The 15,938-nt window shown below is 36.7% G+C and overlaps 1 protein-coding gene across 3 annotated transcripts in view; it reads right to left on the reverse strand.

Moving 5' to 3' along the window:
• Positions 1 to 15,938, reverse strand: part of LOC149566238 (Nucleotide/sugar transporter family protein) — a 162,149-nt gene that overhangs the window by 86,048 nt on the left and 60,163 nt on the right. For all 3 annotated transcript variants that reach the window (XM_089819654.1, XM_089819655.1, XM_089819656.1), the window contains exons 4-5: positions 7,296 to 7,381; positions 7,096 to 7,145 (exon numbers count right to left, since the gene is read on the reverse strand). In XM_089819654.1, coding sequence (XP_089675780.1) covers positions 7,096 to 7,145; positions 7,296 to 7,381 — 136 coding nt within the window. The remainder of the gene's footprint in view (positions 1 to 7,095; positions 7,146 to 7,295; positions 7,382 to 15,938) is intronic.

Here is a 15,938-nt window from a genome sequence, read left to right on the forward strand (position 1 = left end):
ATATACCTGCATGTGTTTAATTTTGAATACATTGAAAAGGGAAAAATGAGTAAATATCTAGTTAGGGATATTTCATTGCCCATAGTAGAACAGGTCTCTCTTGAATCTTAATTTGCTCTGGCCTTTCATATTGCCAGTCGTTTCTAGCAACATCTGAACTAATTTTATGCCTCTTGTTTTTCTTACCCCTGTATTAATCTTTTGCATTTTTTTATTTACTTTGACTAATTGTTCTCTTCTCCAAAATGTCTTCTTCATCTATAACTCCCAAAATATTGTCTTCTTCATTCTGATTTGCCAACCCATCTCCCTTATATTCCTTGTCGTCGATCTTGGGGTTTTCTTCTATGATTGGAAACATATGAATATTTTTGAAATCAAAGCATTTTGCCCACTTTCCTCACCTTCTAGTGAGCTTAGGTTCCTCTGAGCTCAAACCTTATGGACTTCTATTTCACCCACCAGAGCTAAAACCCTAATGCATTTGGCCCCAAAAAAATTCCTCTTTGGTTCTCCAAAACCCCTTCAAATCCTTGACAGTAGCCTAGGGCACCCTTATCAGCCAACTACTTCAACTACCAATCTCTCACCCATCTTTTCAAACCCAGAATCCAACCCTTGTTGTCCAAGTTCCCTATCAACAATAGTCTAATTCTATATCTTCTTCTCTGGTAAAGTTATGACATTTTGAAGAGGAACAATATGAGGATCTTGTGAACTTTACTCAACTGCTAAGGAAATATCCCCTCTTCAAAATGTTTGATTGAGATCTTTATTTCTTTATTCCTTAGGAGTCGTTGCACTTTCTTAATTAGAAGCCTTCTCTTCAAATCCCCTTTATGGACCTCTTCCATTACTACTAGTTTAGTCTACATAAGGTCTTGTTCTTTCCCCTTCTTGTCAATCAAGCATTCCTCTGTCTGATGCCACTTCTTGCAATGCTTTATAATCTCCTCTACCTTGATCTCTTGCCACCAAATCGCTTCTCTAGTCCAAATTTCCAGTACATGGGTCAAGGGAGGGTGAGATTTCAACATTATATGGATTCTAGCATACATATTGAAATCCTTTTCTCTATTGCTTCATTGTCTTTCAAAAGCTTCTCAAGTTTATTTCCTATAATTTTGAAGGTTTCCACATTCTAGTACTTGTGGGGAAAATTGTGCAATCTTACTCAGATCAGCACTTCCTATATCAAGGCTTGTTTAGGGTTAAAATTGAAAGACCAATCTTTGATAAAAATGGCCAATACCCCAACCCCCCTCCCCCCAATGAAAATGAATCATTATAAATCAACCATTTTTCTCTCTTGTACATCTAGTTAAAACAAGGAAAATCCATTTGAAATAGTTTTCAGATAAAAATGCTTACTCTAGTTTTCATCACACTAGTTTAGTATGCGAGGATATGTTGGCCAACCTCTTCCCCATTTCATGACGAAAGCTTGTCCCTCATACAAATTGACTTAGTCCTTCCAACCATCTAACTCAATGTAAACTGAGATGCCTATTATCCATCGTGATTGGTTTTCCCTTTGTCAATTGTGTTGGAAGAAATGGATTCTTCGGTCTCCATCCTTTGTTTTCCACTTTCTTAAACACATCGTTATGACTTTGAATGATTCTCGAGTATCCCCAACAATTTCTCTTCTCTAGTCATTTTTGGGCACAAACCCCTCTCGGCCAGGAAAATTAGGTCTCCTCTGTTGACCTTCACGTACAATACTAAGAGGGTGCCACGCTAAGAGCCATCTCCAAACCTATCGGTGTTCTTTTCGCCACTATCAGCTACTTTTCTGCCCTCTTCCATGAAATCCTAAATCTCTACCAATTCTCCACCTTTTTCCAAATATTTATTATTAACTGATTTTGTATTTACGTATTATATTTAATGTTAATATATCTTATGATTTGTTATTTATAATGGTATTATGAAAAACTTATAAATAGTTCATATTATATATATAGTATGGCTAACCCAACCAAACCAAACCCAATTAGAAAATTCACCATAATAGCAAAACCAATCATTGATCCCCTATCTAGCTTCATACCCAAAGAAATGTCTTAGAATTCATAAATTATAAAAATTTGCAAGACGCCAATCAAAAATAACAAGACTAATTAATATGAAAATAGTAATTATTTTATATATTTAATATTTACTTTGTCTTTTGCATTGTCTTTTTGGACTTTACATTGATGTGTTGGAGACTTGCCTATAGGCACAATGCCTTCCGACTGACAGTTGATCCATACATCAAGTCTTGATCTATATTTTGGTTTTTGTGAATAATGTGGTCCTCTTGGCCTCCTCCCCACAAGGTTTACAGAGACTTCTTGATGGACTAGCTTCTTTCTATGACTTGCGGCAACTCACAATGAACTTGGAGAAGACCAAGGTGATGGTCTTCAATTGCCTCAAGACTTCTCTCCTCCATTTCTTCTTCCAAGGTTTTGAGATTGAAATTGCGTTGACGTATACATAATTGGGGACCATGTTTTCAGGTCCTTGTTTCAGTATGAGACCTACGCTCCACCCTACATCAACAAAGGGTATGGTCTTTGGCCCTTGTTGAGAGACAATGTTTCAAACATCACTTTTAGGATAGAGCGCCCAAGTTGGCTCTTATGGAAACTTTGATTCGAGCGACAGTGCTCTATGGGTCTGTGATGAGCGGACCCTCCTTGCTAGAGATTGATTAGGCCTCAATGGAGCGGGTTCAAATGCTCTTTCTTTGGCGCATTATTTGTTTTTGGCAAACTACATGGCGTAGCATTGTCCAAGCCGAGTTTGGGGTCTATTCGTTCAAATTTGGTACTATCTTTGGTCTAATCTAGTTCCTTCGTAGTGTGCGATGTTTCACAAATTCCTTGGGGCGTCACCAGAGTTATACCTACCTTGCTTATTCTTCCTCCGTGGATATTTCTCAGTCGGACCATGCAAGGAGATCTTATTTTTGGTTTTCTCAGGCTTCAATTCTTCTGAGGTCAGACAATATTGACATTGATTGCCTTCCTCCATACTAGTACTCTTTGGATGCCCTAGCCCATCTGTTGCCTCATCAAGAACTAAACAAACATATCAAGATTGATATTTAAAGCTAGTACATTCTCACCACTTGGGTCAACCCCCCAGGGGTTTGATTCCATGAATGGCTTTCTATGCAGAGTACTTCTTGGAGATTCAGGACAAGATCATTGCTCATCCCTCCTATCTCTGTCACTAGTCCCATGCACTCTGGATCGTACTTCCGTCCTTTAGGGTTGGTTCCCATATACTCTATATTCAATCTAACCATCACTTATTGAGAGAGGATTGGATTTGCCAGATGTGTGATATGGGGGTGGTCGAGACTAAGACTCATTTCATTTTTTGTTGCCCCATATACTATGCGCTTAGAGGGAGGTTTTATTGTTTGTTCAAAGGGACTTAGTCTCTCCCCTCCTTTCATTACACTAGCTAGAGGTGCCTTGCCCTCTATCTTCAAGAGGCTCTAAGACTCCGGGATCACTCTTCCTAGCAGCACTTTCACATAGGAGTGCACCAAGATCAGCTCATCACATCATTCTTTACAGTGGTTTCCTCGAAGTGGGAATCAAGCAGCCTCTCAATCCTCCTTCTAGGATCCCCCGAGTTGTGTATCCTTGCACAGCCTCCTTACAGTTGTGCCCCTCCTCCACACCCTCCCCCAAAGGTTCTCAATGACGAATTAGAGTTTCAAGGTAGTTAAAGGGGCGTTTCTCATCTCGGTTTCTCGGTTTGGTTCTTTTTGTTGTTGTTTTGGTTCCTTTCCTCGAACGTCATTTAGTGGTCATGTTCTTGGCATTTCCTTTGCTAGGTTGTTGTAGTCCCTTGGACCCACTTGTTGATCTTTTATTGGACATTAATAAATTTATTTTATCTATTCTCAAATCTTCAATAGTTAATTAATTTAAGAGATGATGGTGCTAAAAAAAAGTTCCCTGTCTTATAATGCTTACAAAAGCCTTAATAGATGAAGATTCCCTTTCGAGAAGCTACATCAAAGACCTTATGAATTATGCTTTGTTAGCATGTACAAGTCATTGAATTCCAAAAGCCGGTGTAAATACTCCCTGTGTCTCGTCCTACCCATGACCTTTCAATATTGGATTTGGGCTCTCCAATTCCTTCAAAAAGGGTATAGAGGCGACCAACACATTGTCAACAATTTTCAAGGTTGTGTACGACAGTATGTGAGGTTCTATTGATAATGTGATAAAGATATCACGTACAGTACAAGATGGCACATATAAATTTTCAACAGTCTACTATGAGCAGTTGCACAAAAAACAAGGATTCGAGGAGCACAAGAAAGCTATGGGCTCTAACTGAAGAGATTCTCAAGGGTTTTCCATTAACAAATCTCAAACTAGATTATATCTTTTATCAAAATGTCAATTAGTCTGAAAAGGCAAGCTTTGGCACAAATGAGGAGGTTCACAAGAACAGGAAATAATTTGTAGCATCTAGCAATTTTCGTAAAGTTTCACAGTTTTTGACCAAGTTTACAAGATCAACATAAATGGTAAAGTAGTAATGGAGACACTAAACCTCTTCCTCGTGTAAAAGTTTCTCCTTCATCTATTGTTTGACTCTTGAAGCAATGTGATTACCTTCGGGCCTTAACTCTAGGATAAGCATTTCTTGTTTAGAGCCTCGGTACCCCTCTTTCACCCGAAGAATTACTCCTTCGCAACAATTCCTACAGGGTCCACCTCTCCTACCTTCCACTCCAATTCTGCAATGACTAGTCTATGAGTGGTCACTCATTAGGAAAGTTCTTGAATGTGATGGATATGATTAATCATTATTGTACTACCTTTGCAGAGACTTAGGTTGAAATTCGAATGGACCTAGATAAGAACTTCCAAATCAGTATCCCTAGACAAAATTTAATGATTTCTCTCTAAATCCTTGGGTTATGTCAAAAATCCTCTTATATATCAAAGGTGCTTCAATTATGGTCACTTTACAATTCATTGTTACAGATGATATCCAGTGCTTCAAACTAGTAGGGCAAGAATACCACCTAGTGGCAAGGGGCTGAGTTCCATCACTACTATGTCAAACCAAACTTACTTCAGTTGACCACTATATCCCAATAGCTTAGTGGACAACCTATGATGAGTTCCTCTATCTTGAATAATGCAGGTCTGACTGACTTGCTGCCATTAGAAGGAGCTCCCAAGTGCATACCCTTCAAACCTAAATATCTTGGTGATGAATGTAAGGATGCCTCCCACCCTCCAAGAATCAAACTCAATCTTCTATACAGCACACTAGAATAGATCATGTGTCATTCAACAAGGAAAGGTTAATCTTTCAGAAGAAGAAAGACTCCTCTGAAAAAGGAAAGGTCACTGATATCATGGCCTTCACTCACACAACAAATTGGAAGATAAAGGCTATAGAAAGATTAGACCTAAAAGAGTTTACATTATAGCAGTCATTTTAATACAATTTTATCATTGCACCCCTCTTTTAAAAAGTGTCTGAAACCTATTTTATCTGATTCTTATCTTTTTCTGCTCCCAAAATGTATAGTCGCCCTCTACCCTCTCACTAATTCAAAAGCAAAATTAATTAATGGTTGTCCAATTTCATTAAAAAGTTCTTTTGGTCATTACAATGCACTCCTACTTGCCACTGCAGTACGCCTTAGCATAATTATGCAAAAGGCCCGCATTTTTCTTTTCAAAATTAGTGTCTTCTTTAAGTTTAAACTTACTATGTAAAATTCATGCAACTTACTCTGAGGAAGCAGTCAAAATGTTTTGTTACACAATCCAACTAGACGCTTTTTGGTAGAATGCTAGCATTAAACAATGGATCGATAAACACACACACATGATATATATGTATTAATGTAGACCCACAAACTTTTATCTCTTTCTTTCCCCAAATGTTGAGCACAATTTTGTCATATTTTAAACCTCCCTCCGTTGTCCACTTCCATCACCATTATAGGAAAACCATGGAACATAGCCTCAGGTTACAACCATCCATTCAGAACCAACTGCTCTGCTCTCCAAGGATACCATCTAGACGTAAGATTTCCAAGGGCTTTTGATAGGAAAACCATTTTCTATTTCTGTTGCCCTTTTCTCACAATGACATATAATAAGTAGAGTCATGACATGGGATTTTCAAGTTTCACTGTGATTTGAATGCTAATTATTGGACTAATATCACTCATAGGCTCAAAAGGCTTTTCTGTACTACTTTGCCAATGGCCCAGGATACATTAAGCTATTTTCATTTACATAAATTGGAATGTCAATTCTTGGAGTAACATCTGCCAAAGGCTCAAAAGTCTTTGCTGTGCTGGTTTGCCAATCAGATATATTAGGTAACTTGATTTACATAAAATGGAATGACAAAATTCTGCAGCAGCATCACTGAAAAGCTAAAAAAAGTCAATGTATACTGGTTTCTCAATCAAAGACAATAAGACATGTTCACTTACATGCAATGGAAGGTAGCCACTACATAATGACAAATTTTAGAATTTGTGTGGTTAATAATTGAGACATTAACCAATCAGGTCTCAGATGATAGTCTAATTCCTTTCTTCTAAGATAAAAATTTGACAGGTCAACAAAATTGAAACATTATAGCTACTTTCTACACCATTTCAAACCAAACTATGAAAGGGAATTGAACAAGCCCAATGCACCACTACAAAGGTTCATGAAATTTAAACCAACATTTTCATTAAAATCTTTCTTTAAATAACATTTTTCAAAAGTAAGAATCAATCAGTTACTGCAAACTACAAAGTATCGTATAGATAAAAATTTGCTACTGTGAAATAGAGAGTAAGTATATTTAGCAGAAAGACACTCACCAGAAATAACACCAACCTAATCAAATGTGCCCTAAATATGATTGATAATGCATGCATCATCAAGATAGAATGTGAATACAGATCAAGAAAATAAATAAAAGTAATGCAATCCCAAATTCCAGCTTTACAAAGTTCCATTTCCTCTGGGAATATCAATATACTTAGGAAAATGCTGAACATTACAAATGTAAGTGAATGCAAAAATGTCAAAAAATTGAACCTACTTGAAGGCAAAAGCAAACAGGAGTAGAAAAACTGGAGCAGAGGATTTACACTGCCAAAGATCATCAAACAATTTTTATTTAGGGATACTGATTAGTCAATAATAGTGTAACATAAAATCTAGAAAGCATTGTGACATCAAATACTTATATAAAGTTGTACTTAAATCATAATAACACATGAAATTCAAACATATGCGCACCATTGTTGAAAAGGTCACTGAAATGAAGATGAGAGCCACATTGCTAAGATCTATGTCAAGTGCAGTTGCCACAGCTGTTGGCACAACTGGTACAGGACCAGAAAATCTCTTATTAGCCATGGAAATCACATTGCATCAAATTAAATTTCCATTGTTGTGGAGAAATTTTTCTGTGCATTCCAGAATGACAAACTATGGTTATAAACTTCAAAAGAACAAAAAAGTTAAAATATCTGGATTGAATCAGACTGATTCAATGTGTCTAAAAATCTTAACCAAAAGGAATTATCCAAATCTGGCAGGATTTATTATGCATGAAGTAAAGACACTATCACATACTCAAATTTGACATGCCTTCAAGGAAGCAATATTTCATTTAACAAGAAATTATGTTTCTATTTTCAGTTAGTATTGGACAAGAAGTCAAACAAATAAACAGAATCCTACAATGGTTCAAAGTGACACTTTAACCCATACGATCAACAATGCTACATTTATGTGTTACTCCATTTCAATTACTTTAATCAAAAATTTCCAACAATCTCATGCAAGTAAGAGATCGCCATGACTAAGTGTTTGCAAAATAAACAATAAGATAAATTCTTTCATTTTTAAAATCAACTTAGCTTTCACAATCTACAACATGGAAAAGACATGATCCATAGATTCCATACATGTGTGCGGAACCTGGAGCATCAACAAAATAAAACTCATAGTATTTTGGAAATGAAGATGAAAAGACATAATTGCATTTTCAAATGCAATAAAAACCCCTAAGGAGGCAAAAATTTATTTAACAAGAAATTACTTAGTATTGAACAAGACGTGCTGAAACTAAAATGCAGCCATCCAAGAAACTAAAAGCATTATCCAATGATATCAATGACACATTACCCGGTCAACAAATTTTGCAATTATGTAATAAATCAATTTTAATGGCTTGAGCAAAACCTTGCAATAATTTCATGCCAACCAAAGCTCACTATGAGTTTGCAAATTAAGATATAAGCTAAATTATTTGAATTCCGAAATCAACTGAATCCTTCTCAATCTACACCATAGAAAAGAGATTATCAATAGAAAAATGTACAGAATCAGGAAAACAATAAATATAATTAAGCTCTTGTTCAACAAGTCAGGATTTCTACAAGATAGGAATGGCATCTAAAAATAGAGGATAGGATTACAGTCAAAGAATTACAGCTGAAATTCAATACAATCAATCAAGGCAAAAACACAAGATAGAGCATAGTCAAATAGAAGCAAGCAATCATGGTTCAGTCAACTTTTGAACATATTTTGATGGTATATTGTAAGAACCTATTAGTGCATAGCAAAATTGATTTCAGATGTTTCACAACTGGAAATGTAGACTCTAAATCCTTGCTGGAAACTGAGGAATGGGGAGTAGAAATCTTCAAAATCATTTCCAAAAAGACCCTTCGCCATAAAAATTCATATCTTCCATCCAAATAAGTTTTCTGACACTTCCCTCCTAAAATTCATTCCCTGTGATTAAGAAAATAACCTACAAAAAATTGGATGGGGAGAACCGAGTGAAATGAGAGGTTCTCTCATACTTTAAGTGAGCAACTGATTCTAGGTATCAACTCAGAAAGTTTGTCCCAACAAGACCAAATTAACCTGCTTTGGTGAAAAAATAGGTTGGACTCGCAAGTCTCACCAAATTTGGCCAAAGTTGCAAGCCCACATCTAAGAAATAAGATGATCATGTCAGCCTCTGAATCTCATAGATGAGAAAAGACATTAGAATGCATGTTGTTCATATAGTCATGGCCTCTAATACTGTCGTTTAGATCAGATGTAGAAAAATGGCAGTATAAGAGTTACCATAAGAAAATCAATATCCATAAATCTAACATAATTCATAAACATATAAAAGTGTCAATAGAAAGTAGTAGAGTAGCCCCAGTGCATTAACCCAGGGGTTGAGCTATTGAAAGATACAAACAATGGTCACACATTCAAAGCCAATTAACAAGCTGTGCCAAGGTGTGCAGCCTCTTCAGGGGCAGCCCAAAATTACAGTAGCTACCCCACCCCTTGCTTTCGTCCCGTGGTTGTAAAGGTGTCCTTGGTCACTGAGCTTTTGATTCTCCAAGTTACCTTAGAAAAAATAAGAAAAAAGGAAAAGAAGTAGTAAACTACAATGTATTCATAAGGTTAACATGTCCAAGCCTAAAAACACGTAGCAGTTGCCAAAAGATGTAACACAGAGGCAGGGAACAGAAGAGGATTGCCATTTTGATATATTTTAACTTGGCTATACATAGTTAAACTCGGCTCTCTACCTATCGCGATGATAACAGCTTATCATCTATGGTTGGGAAGGCAACAGATCTAATGGTAGGTAGGGCAATCAATACATATTTTGTACATCACAGAATTCATTACTATTGATGCAAGAAAGGCCTTGCCTAAATATGAATCAGAGCCTCCTAATAGAGCTCCAATAGGCCTTGTAATTTTGGCGCCAAGAATAGGGTCAGACCTATTAATTACAAGTTACATTCTTATAGGTCTTGCCAAATTAAATAACTGCAAGTTACATGAATCGCCCAAATAGAGCAAGACCAAAATAGGGATTGAAATGACAAAATTCATTACTAAGGTTGACATGGCAATTAGTCATTAGGTATACTAGGTCAGCCCTAGAGGGGATCCAACCTAGCTACACATCAACACTCCCTCTTAGCTAGGGAGGATTCATTCTCAATATATGAGTTACATCAACCATTATGGCTACTCCCATGAAAACGGCCGTAAACAAAACCACCATGGCTATTCCAAGAGGGCAGATCCATCATGGCTACTTCCATGAATGGAAACACAAGTGCTCATCACAGAAATGTGATGGCGTTCATCATGGCCGCTCTCATTGGATGAATAAACAAAAGTGCTACATCATGGAATTTCATCCATAACATTCGCCATCCTACTTGCAGAGGGTGGATCCACCATACCTACTCGCAAAGGGTGCAACAAGGGCTTTCACCTCAGACCTCTGATAGAAAAGAATACACCTCCACCATGCTTACCTATAACGAGTGGATCCACAATACCTACTAGCACTGGGTGGACCGAGGGCTTTCACCTCAAACTTCTTCGATAGAAGAATGTATCTTTGTCATGCCTACTCACAAAGGGTGGTGATGGAACTCTAAAATTTATAAAATTTTGGAGAATTTTAGAATCCTAAGCACCATAGGCATGAGAAGATTTTTTGATCTTATCCACTACTTGTATTTGAGAATTATGCTTCAATCATGAGGAGGGCAGTTATAAGTGGTTCAAGGAGAATTATAGAAAGAACAAAAGGGTGGAGTTCTTTTAAGAGGTTATGCAGCATTCCGGAGCTTATCTTTAGGGAAATATGTGAGGGACAAAATATGTGAGGGACAGGGCTGTTGCATGACGATATTTGTGAAGCTTTACAGAATGGACCTGATATACTCATCTATGATGATGCACATATGATTAGGAATACAAAAGCTGATATAACTCAAGCATTAAAACAAGTGAAGACCCAACGCAGAATTGCATTGACAGGTTCATCTGTGCAAAATAACCTGATGGAGTATTATTGCATGCTGGATTTTGTAAGAGAAGGTGTTCTGGGAACTAAGCACGAGTTTAGGAACAGGTTCCAGAGTCCTATAGAAATGGCCAGCATGCTAGTTCAGCAGCAGATGATGTGAAAGTACAGATAAGGATTGTCCAGTCATAGAATTTGTTGTTCCAGATAATTATGAGGATGAAGAGTGTTTGATTGACAGCTTAAAGAGGAATTTATATATATTGCTGAACAACAAGCTTCATTTAAAGTCATGATTTAACTGTAGTTAATATGGAGGCAGATCCAGAAGCATTGGGCAAGCCTTCTGCGATTTTGGAAGAAGTGGGTGGTGTTCATAAATTTGGCTGCAGTACTGATAATATGCTGTTATTCAACTGCCATGGTTCTTTTGATTAAAAAAAAAAAAAAAAACAAAGAAACAACTGCAGAAGAGAATTTACATCTGAGTTCTTGTGGAAAATGTTCCAATAAAGAATGTTCATACAAGCTATCTACCTCTTGGGCAGATTGTATTTCTTGGATTTTGTTTAAAGAGAAACCTGTTTTCAGAGTCCCTGAGGAAACGCCAGGGCTTTCCATGGTACCTTCTCATCATAAGCAAATTTAGAAATTCTGACAAAATTTCTGATACACATGGGGTATTTCTTTCAGTTTGCAACTTAGAGCTGTATGCACATATGCCCAGGGATATCATTTTCTTGCACAGTTTGGATTGGCGCTTTCTAGCTCTTGGTAAAATCAGATCGGAGAATCAGGTTTAACCAATTCAGGGAGAAGTGAGCATTCATCATCACTCGGCTCTATTTTTATGAGTGGCAAAATGAAGAATGAAGAAAGTGCTAGGAAAGGTGACATATCACCAAACCTTCCATTATCACTATTCCGATTGCTTGATGTTCTTGTAAATCTAGCATAGACAAAGCATTTCAGTGCCTGGAGGAAGAGCCTCAAAATCTGTATGCAATAAGGTTGGTGGGTGTGCTAATCGACCATTTTTTAACTCTGGAGGTGGAACAGGTGAAGAGACAAGGAAGAAAAAGATGAGTGGTAAAGTCAAGGATCTCGAAGCAGTGCAGGAGTTGTTTTCCCTTTGTTGCTTGCTACAGCAGAAATACAGCTACACGGAAAGGGGAAAGCTCCTCTAACTGATGCTAGTGTCTCTGAGGTAGCACAAGCAGTGCAATCTGAAACATTGGTTCCTTATCATAGAAGGCTTCTAATGAAAGTTTTGCTACGGGCTATATCTCTTTGAATATATGCTCCTGGAAATACTGCACGACTGTATGGATCTGAAGAAAGTGCATTGCCATTTTGCCTTTGTACCATATTCAGGAGAACAGAAAAGACATATGGAGGGGCCCTCTGACCAGATGTTTATCAATAACCAAACATTTTCGTTATATCTTATAGTGTCTAATGTTCGTCACAGGATAACCACCAAGCAGTATAATATTTAAGCAGAATCGCTATGTAACTGAAGCCCGATGAGAGAGTGCGTTCAGAAATTATCTACCTCTCCTTATTTTTGCCGTGAGGCTCCAGATTCAAAAGGGGCATGAATCTCTTTGGATTATAACCATTCATAACTCGCTTGGATGTTCACTATAAAACTAGGCAATTCGTGCAGCAAGCATAACCTGAGAGTGAAGAGGAATCTGAATGCAAATGATCCTGAGCCGCGTCCTAGTGTTCATCACTAGAAATGCCCAAGTGTAGGAGCTCTGCGTCGTGTATAACAAATATATATCTAACCTTATTCTATTTTTGTTGCAGGTCTTCAGATGCATGACGGAATTGAAAGGATGGCGCTGAAATTGTTAATGATTAATGTTGGAGCATCAGCGTGGAAGCAGAGAGAACAAAGAAGAGCAACCCACGCAGATTTGGAATGAAGATATTCAAGCGTCTTCAAATATTTAATTGAACTTTTAAGACCCAACCTAAATCATCGATGGAAAATAAAGGGCAATATGGTTGTCAAACCGCTGATTATTTTGCCAAAGTTTATATTTTAACTTTATGTTATTTTTGGATAGTTATTTGTTATAGAAAGGTGCGACGCTTAGACAAGCAATGGAAACCTTTTTCTTTCTTATAAATATGATATGTAAAATCGATCTTGGAGAGACTTATGACATTATTCATTATTCATATTTTAAATTTTTTGCCTGCCTATGCACGATGATATATTATATTATTTTATTGGTGGAGAAATGAAGTTTTTGAACTAAGCCCGTGGGTTGCATTACGGAGTAAATTCATATGCGATTTCGGATAAATTCGCAGTAAATAGATCATCTGTAAGGAGTGTCTTTATTGTGATTTTATTTCCAGCAAATTTATTTATTTTAATTTCGGAGTTTTAAATTATTATTAAGTTGTGTCCTTTGTAAATGTTTTTAATTTATTTTCTATAAATATTTTAATATTCGGATAAGTGGATTGGATCATTATTGCATTTTAAATTTGATAAACGTAAATATTGTGAAATATTTTATTGTTTCCATATTTATGTGTAATTTGTCTCCACAGGAGTTAAAGTGCATTTTAGAGTTATTTAAAATTGCATTTATATAATTGATCCATCGCATTTGAATTATTAAAATTGTTTATAGTTTAATATATTGAACTTTATAAAGTTGTACGTCTCAGCTTATAATGTTGACTCTGATTGCCCATTTAATTAGGCACTGGTCCTTTACTCCTGATTCATAATCCATATGCTAGCAATTGTTTCATTTCTTTCCCTTTGAGGAATTAATATATTCATCTATTGCATTAATCTATATTTATTTTTTATCTAAACATTATTTCAATCATTTACTTTTGTTCTCAGTTCAGAAATTGCAAGTTTAAAGTTTTCCTATAATTCTTGCCATTTGGGAAACTTTTATTGTATTTGTGTTCTAATCAATTTGTTTTAAGCATCTTGGATCTAAGCATTTCGTCCAGGATTAGGTACACCCGCCTCGGTCTTGCAAATCCGGAAGTGCAGGGAACTCGGACCATGTTGTTCAGTTTCGTCAAGTTGGCCTTAACCAATTGGATATCCCAGCATCGAGCAAGCAAGGCTCGTAGGATTCCAATCTGCGGTTTTGGGAACCAACAGGTGGAATAAGGGCTTTCACCTCAAATTTCTCCCAAAGGAGAATGCATCTTCGAGGGCTTGCACCTCAAACTTCTCCCAGAGAAGAATGCATTATCTAGGGCTTGCACCTCAAACTTCTCCCAAAGAAGAATGCATTAGCAAGGTAACATTGCTCCCTTTGAACCTAATATCAACCTTTGAAATGACCAATTCCCTTTGAAGCAGTTATCAAACTTCTAGCCTCTTTGTCCAAGGTTGCTTTTGATGATATGTCACACTCCCTTTGAATCAGATATCAACCTCCTGACCTCCTTGATCAAGGTTGCCTCTAATAAATTATCAAACTCCCTCCAATAAGTTTGTCCTAAAAGCATTTCACAAAGATTAACAATAGTCCAAGACTATTTGGAAGAGAAATATCAATGCTTGAATCATACATGATTCACTATCCCAATGATATAGCATAAATTAATAAGAACATGAAAAATTCAAGAACATAATTCAACCATAAAGAATGCTCATCTCTTTATAAGTTAGTCTTCCACCAACGTTCTTTTCTAATTTGCTTAGTAATGAAATTAGATCAAATGTAAGGAAAAGCGTTGAGTGAAATGAAATCTATAGGCCTTTCCCAATTTTTTGAACTAGCTTTGATACCATGTTGACTTTATCGTATTGCTCGTTAACCACAAGAAACCATCAAATTTGTTGCCTTCCAAGCCATAGATGATAAGCTCTTATCATTACCCCTGAGCACGCTACATATTTTGTAAAAGCCCTGTTGGCTCACACTATAGCAATGTTGGAGAATATTATGTTTTGTTTTTTAAGTTTTTCTCTTTTTTTTTGTATTTTCAAAAATATATAATCAAAGGCGCATAGGAAGTTGAGTGGGGAATCGACAAAGTGATAGCCTACCCTTCTCGGTCAACTTACTATGGTCAGATGTTCATCGGTGAGATAAGAGCAATGCTCCCTTCTCTCCTGCTACCTTAGTGAACCAAGAGTAGCACCGACCATAGACTTATTCCAGTTATGGATCTCGAACTACAACTAGAATGGGATTAATGGCCCTGCTCTTGGAACTTGGTAGCCTGCCTATATTAAGTTAGCTCTAAATCTAGAACCGCCTCTCACTCTGTCTCTGTGCCATAACATGAAATGAAACAACTAATAATGCCAAAACAATTCTATGAATTGCAGTTATAACATTTGTATTTTTATATATACAATAACTTATTGATAAATAACTAGCAAGGGACCTGGAATTATTGTTGGTGTTAATTATATTGCAGCCATGTCTCAATAAACTCCATGCCAACCATGTATATGGAAGGCAAGGTAATAATGTTGCTCACAGATGCAACATTGTTGGCATAGGGACCCAAATGCAGCTCTGGCAATGCAGATGCTGCTACGACAAACCCTCACATGACCATACCAAACTAGCCACCCAAGTAAATAAACAATTGCAAATTTAAGCCGCCTTCAAGCAACAGTCTTGCAACAGGAATAAAGGCTAAAATAATGGTGTCTAACAAGTAAACCCTTCTAATATAAATCATAAGCATATCTTGAGATCAAATTGGTATACTTCAACACCAATTCGTCAAACCCCAAATACAGAAATTATTCTCAGAGTTAGAGCATAATTCACGGTATATTTTCAACAGCTCAAAGTGCCAAATGAATTGAGGAATCAGTCCTCTCCAACAGCTAACGTTGAAACCCAGAGGTCCCAAATTCATAAAGAATGCTATAGACAAAAGATGAATAAACCAAATCTAGAGGCTTTCTTTTATAACAATTCAAGCCAAACCTTCTTCAACACACCAAGGGCAAGTGGCTTCTTCCATACACTTTTCACTTAAATGCAAACTTCGTCTTTGGTTGCATATTTGAATTTGTAATAATATAAAATGATAACCATTTACTCCAAAATTTTAATTAAATCTTT

The sequence above is a fragment of the Cupressus sempervirens genome, chromosome 3 (genome assembly GCF_028749045.1).
Source record: "Cupressus sempervirens isolate cs-2001-9-10 chromosome 3, ASM2874904v1, whole genome shotgun sequence".
Taxonomy (NCBI): Eukaryota; Viridiplantae; Streptophyta; class Pinopsida; order Cupressales; family Cupressaceae; genus Cupressus; species Cupressus sempervirens.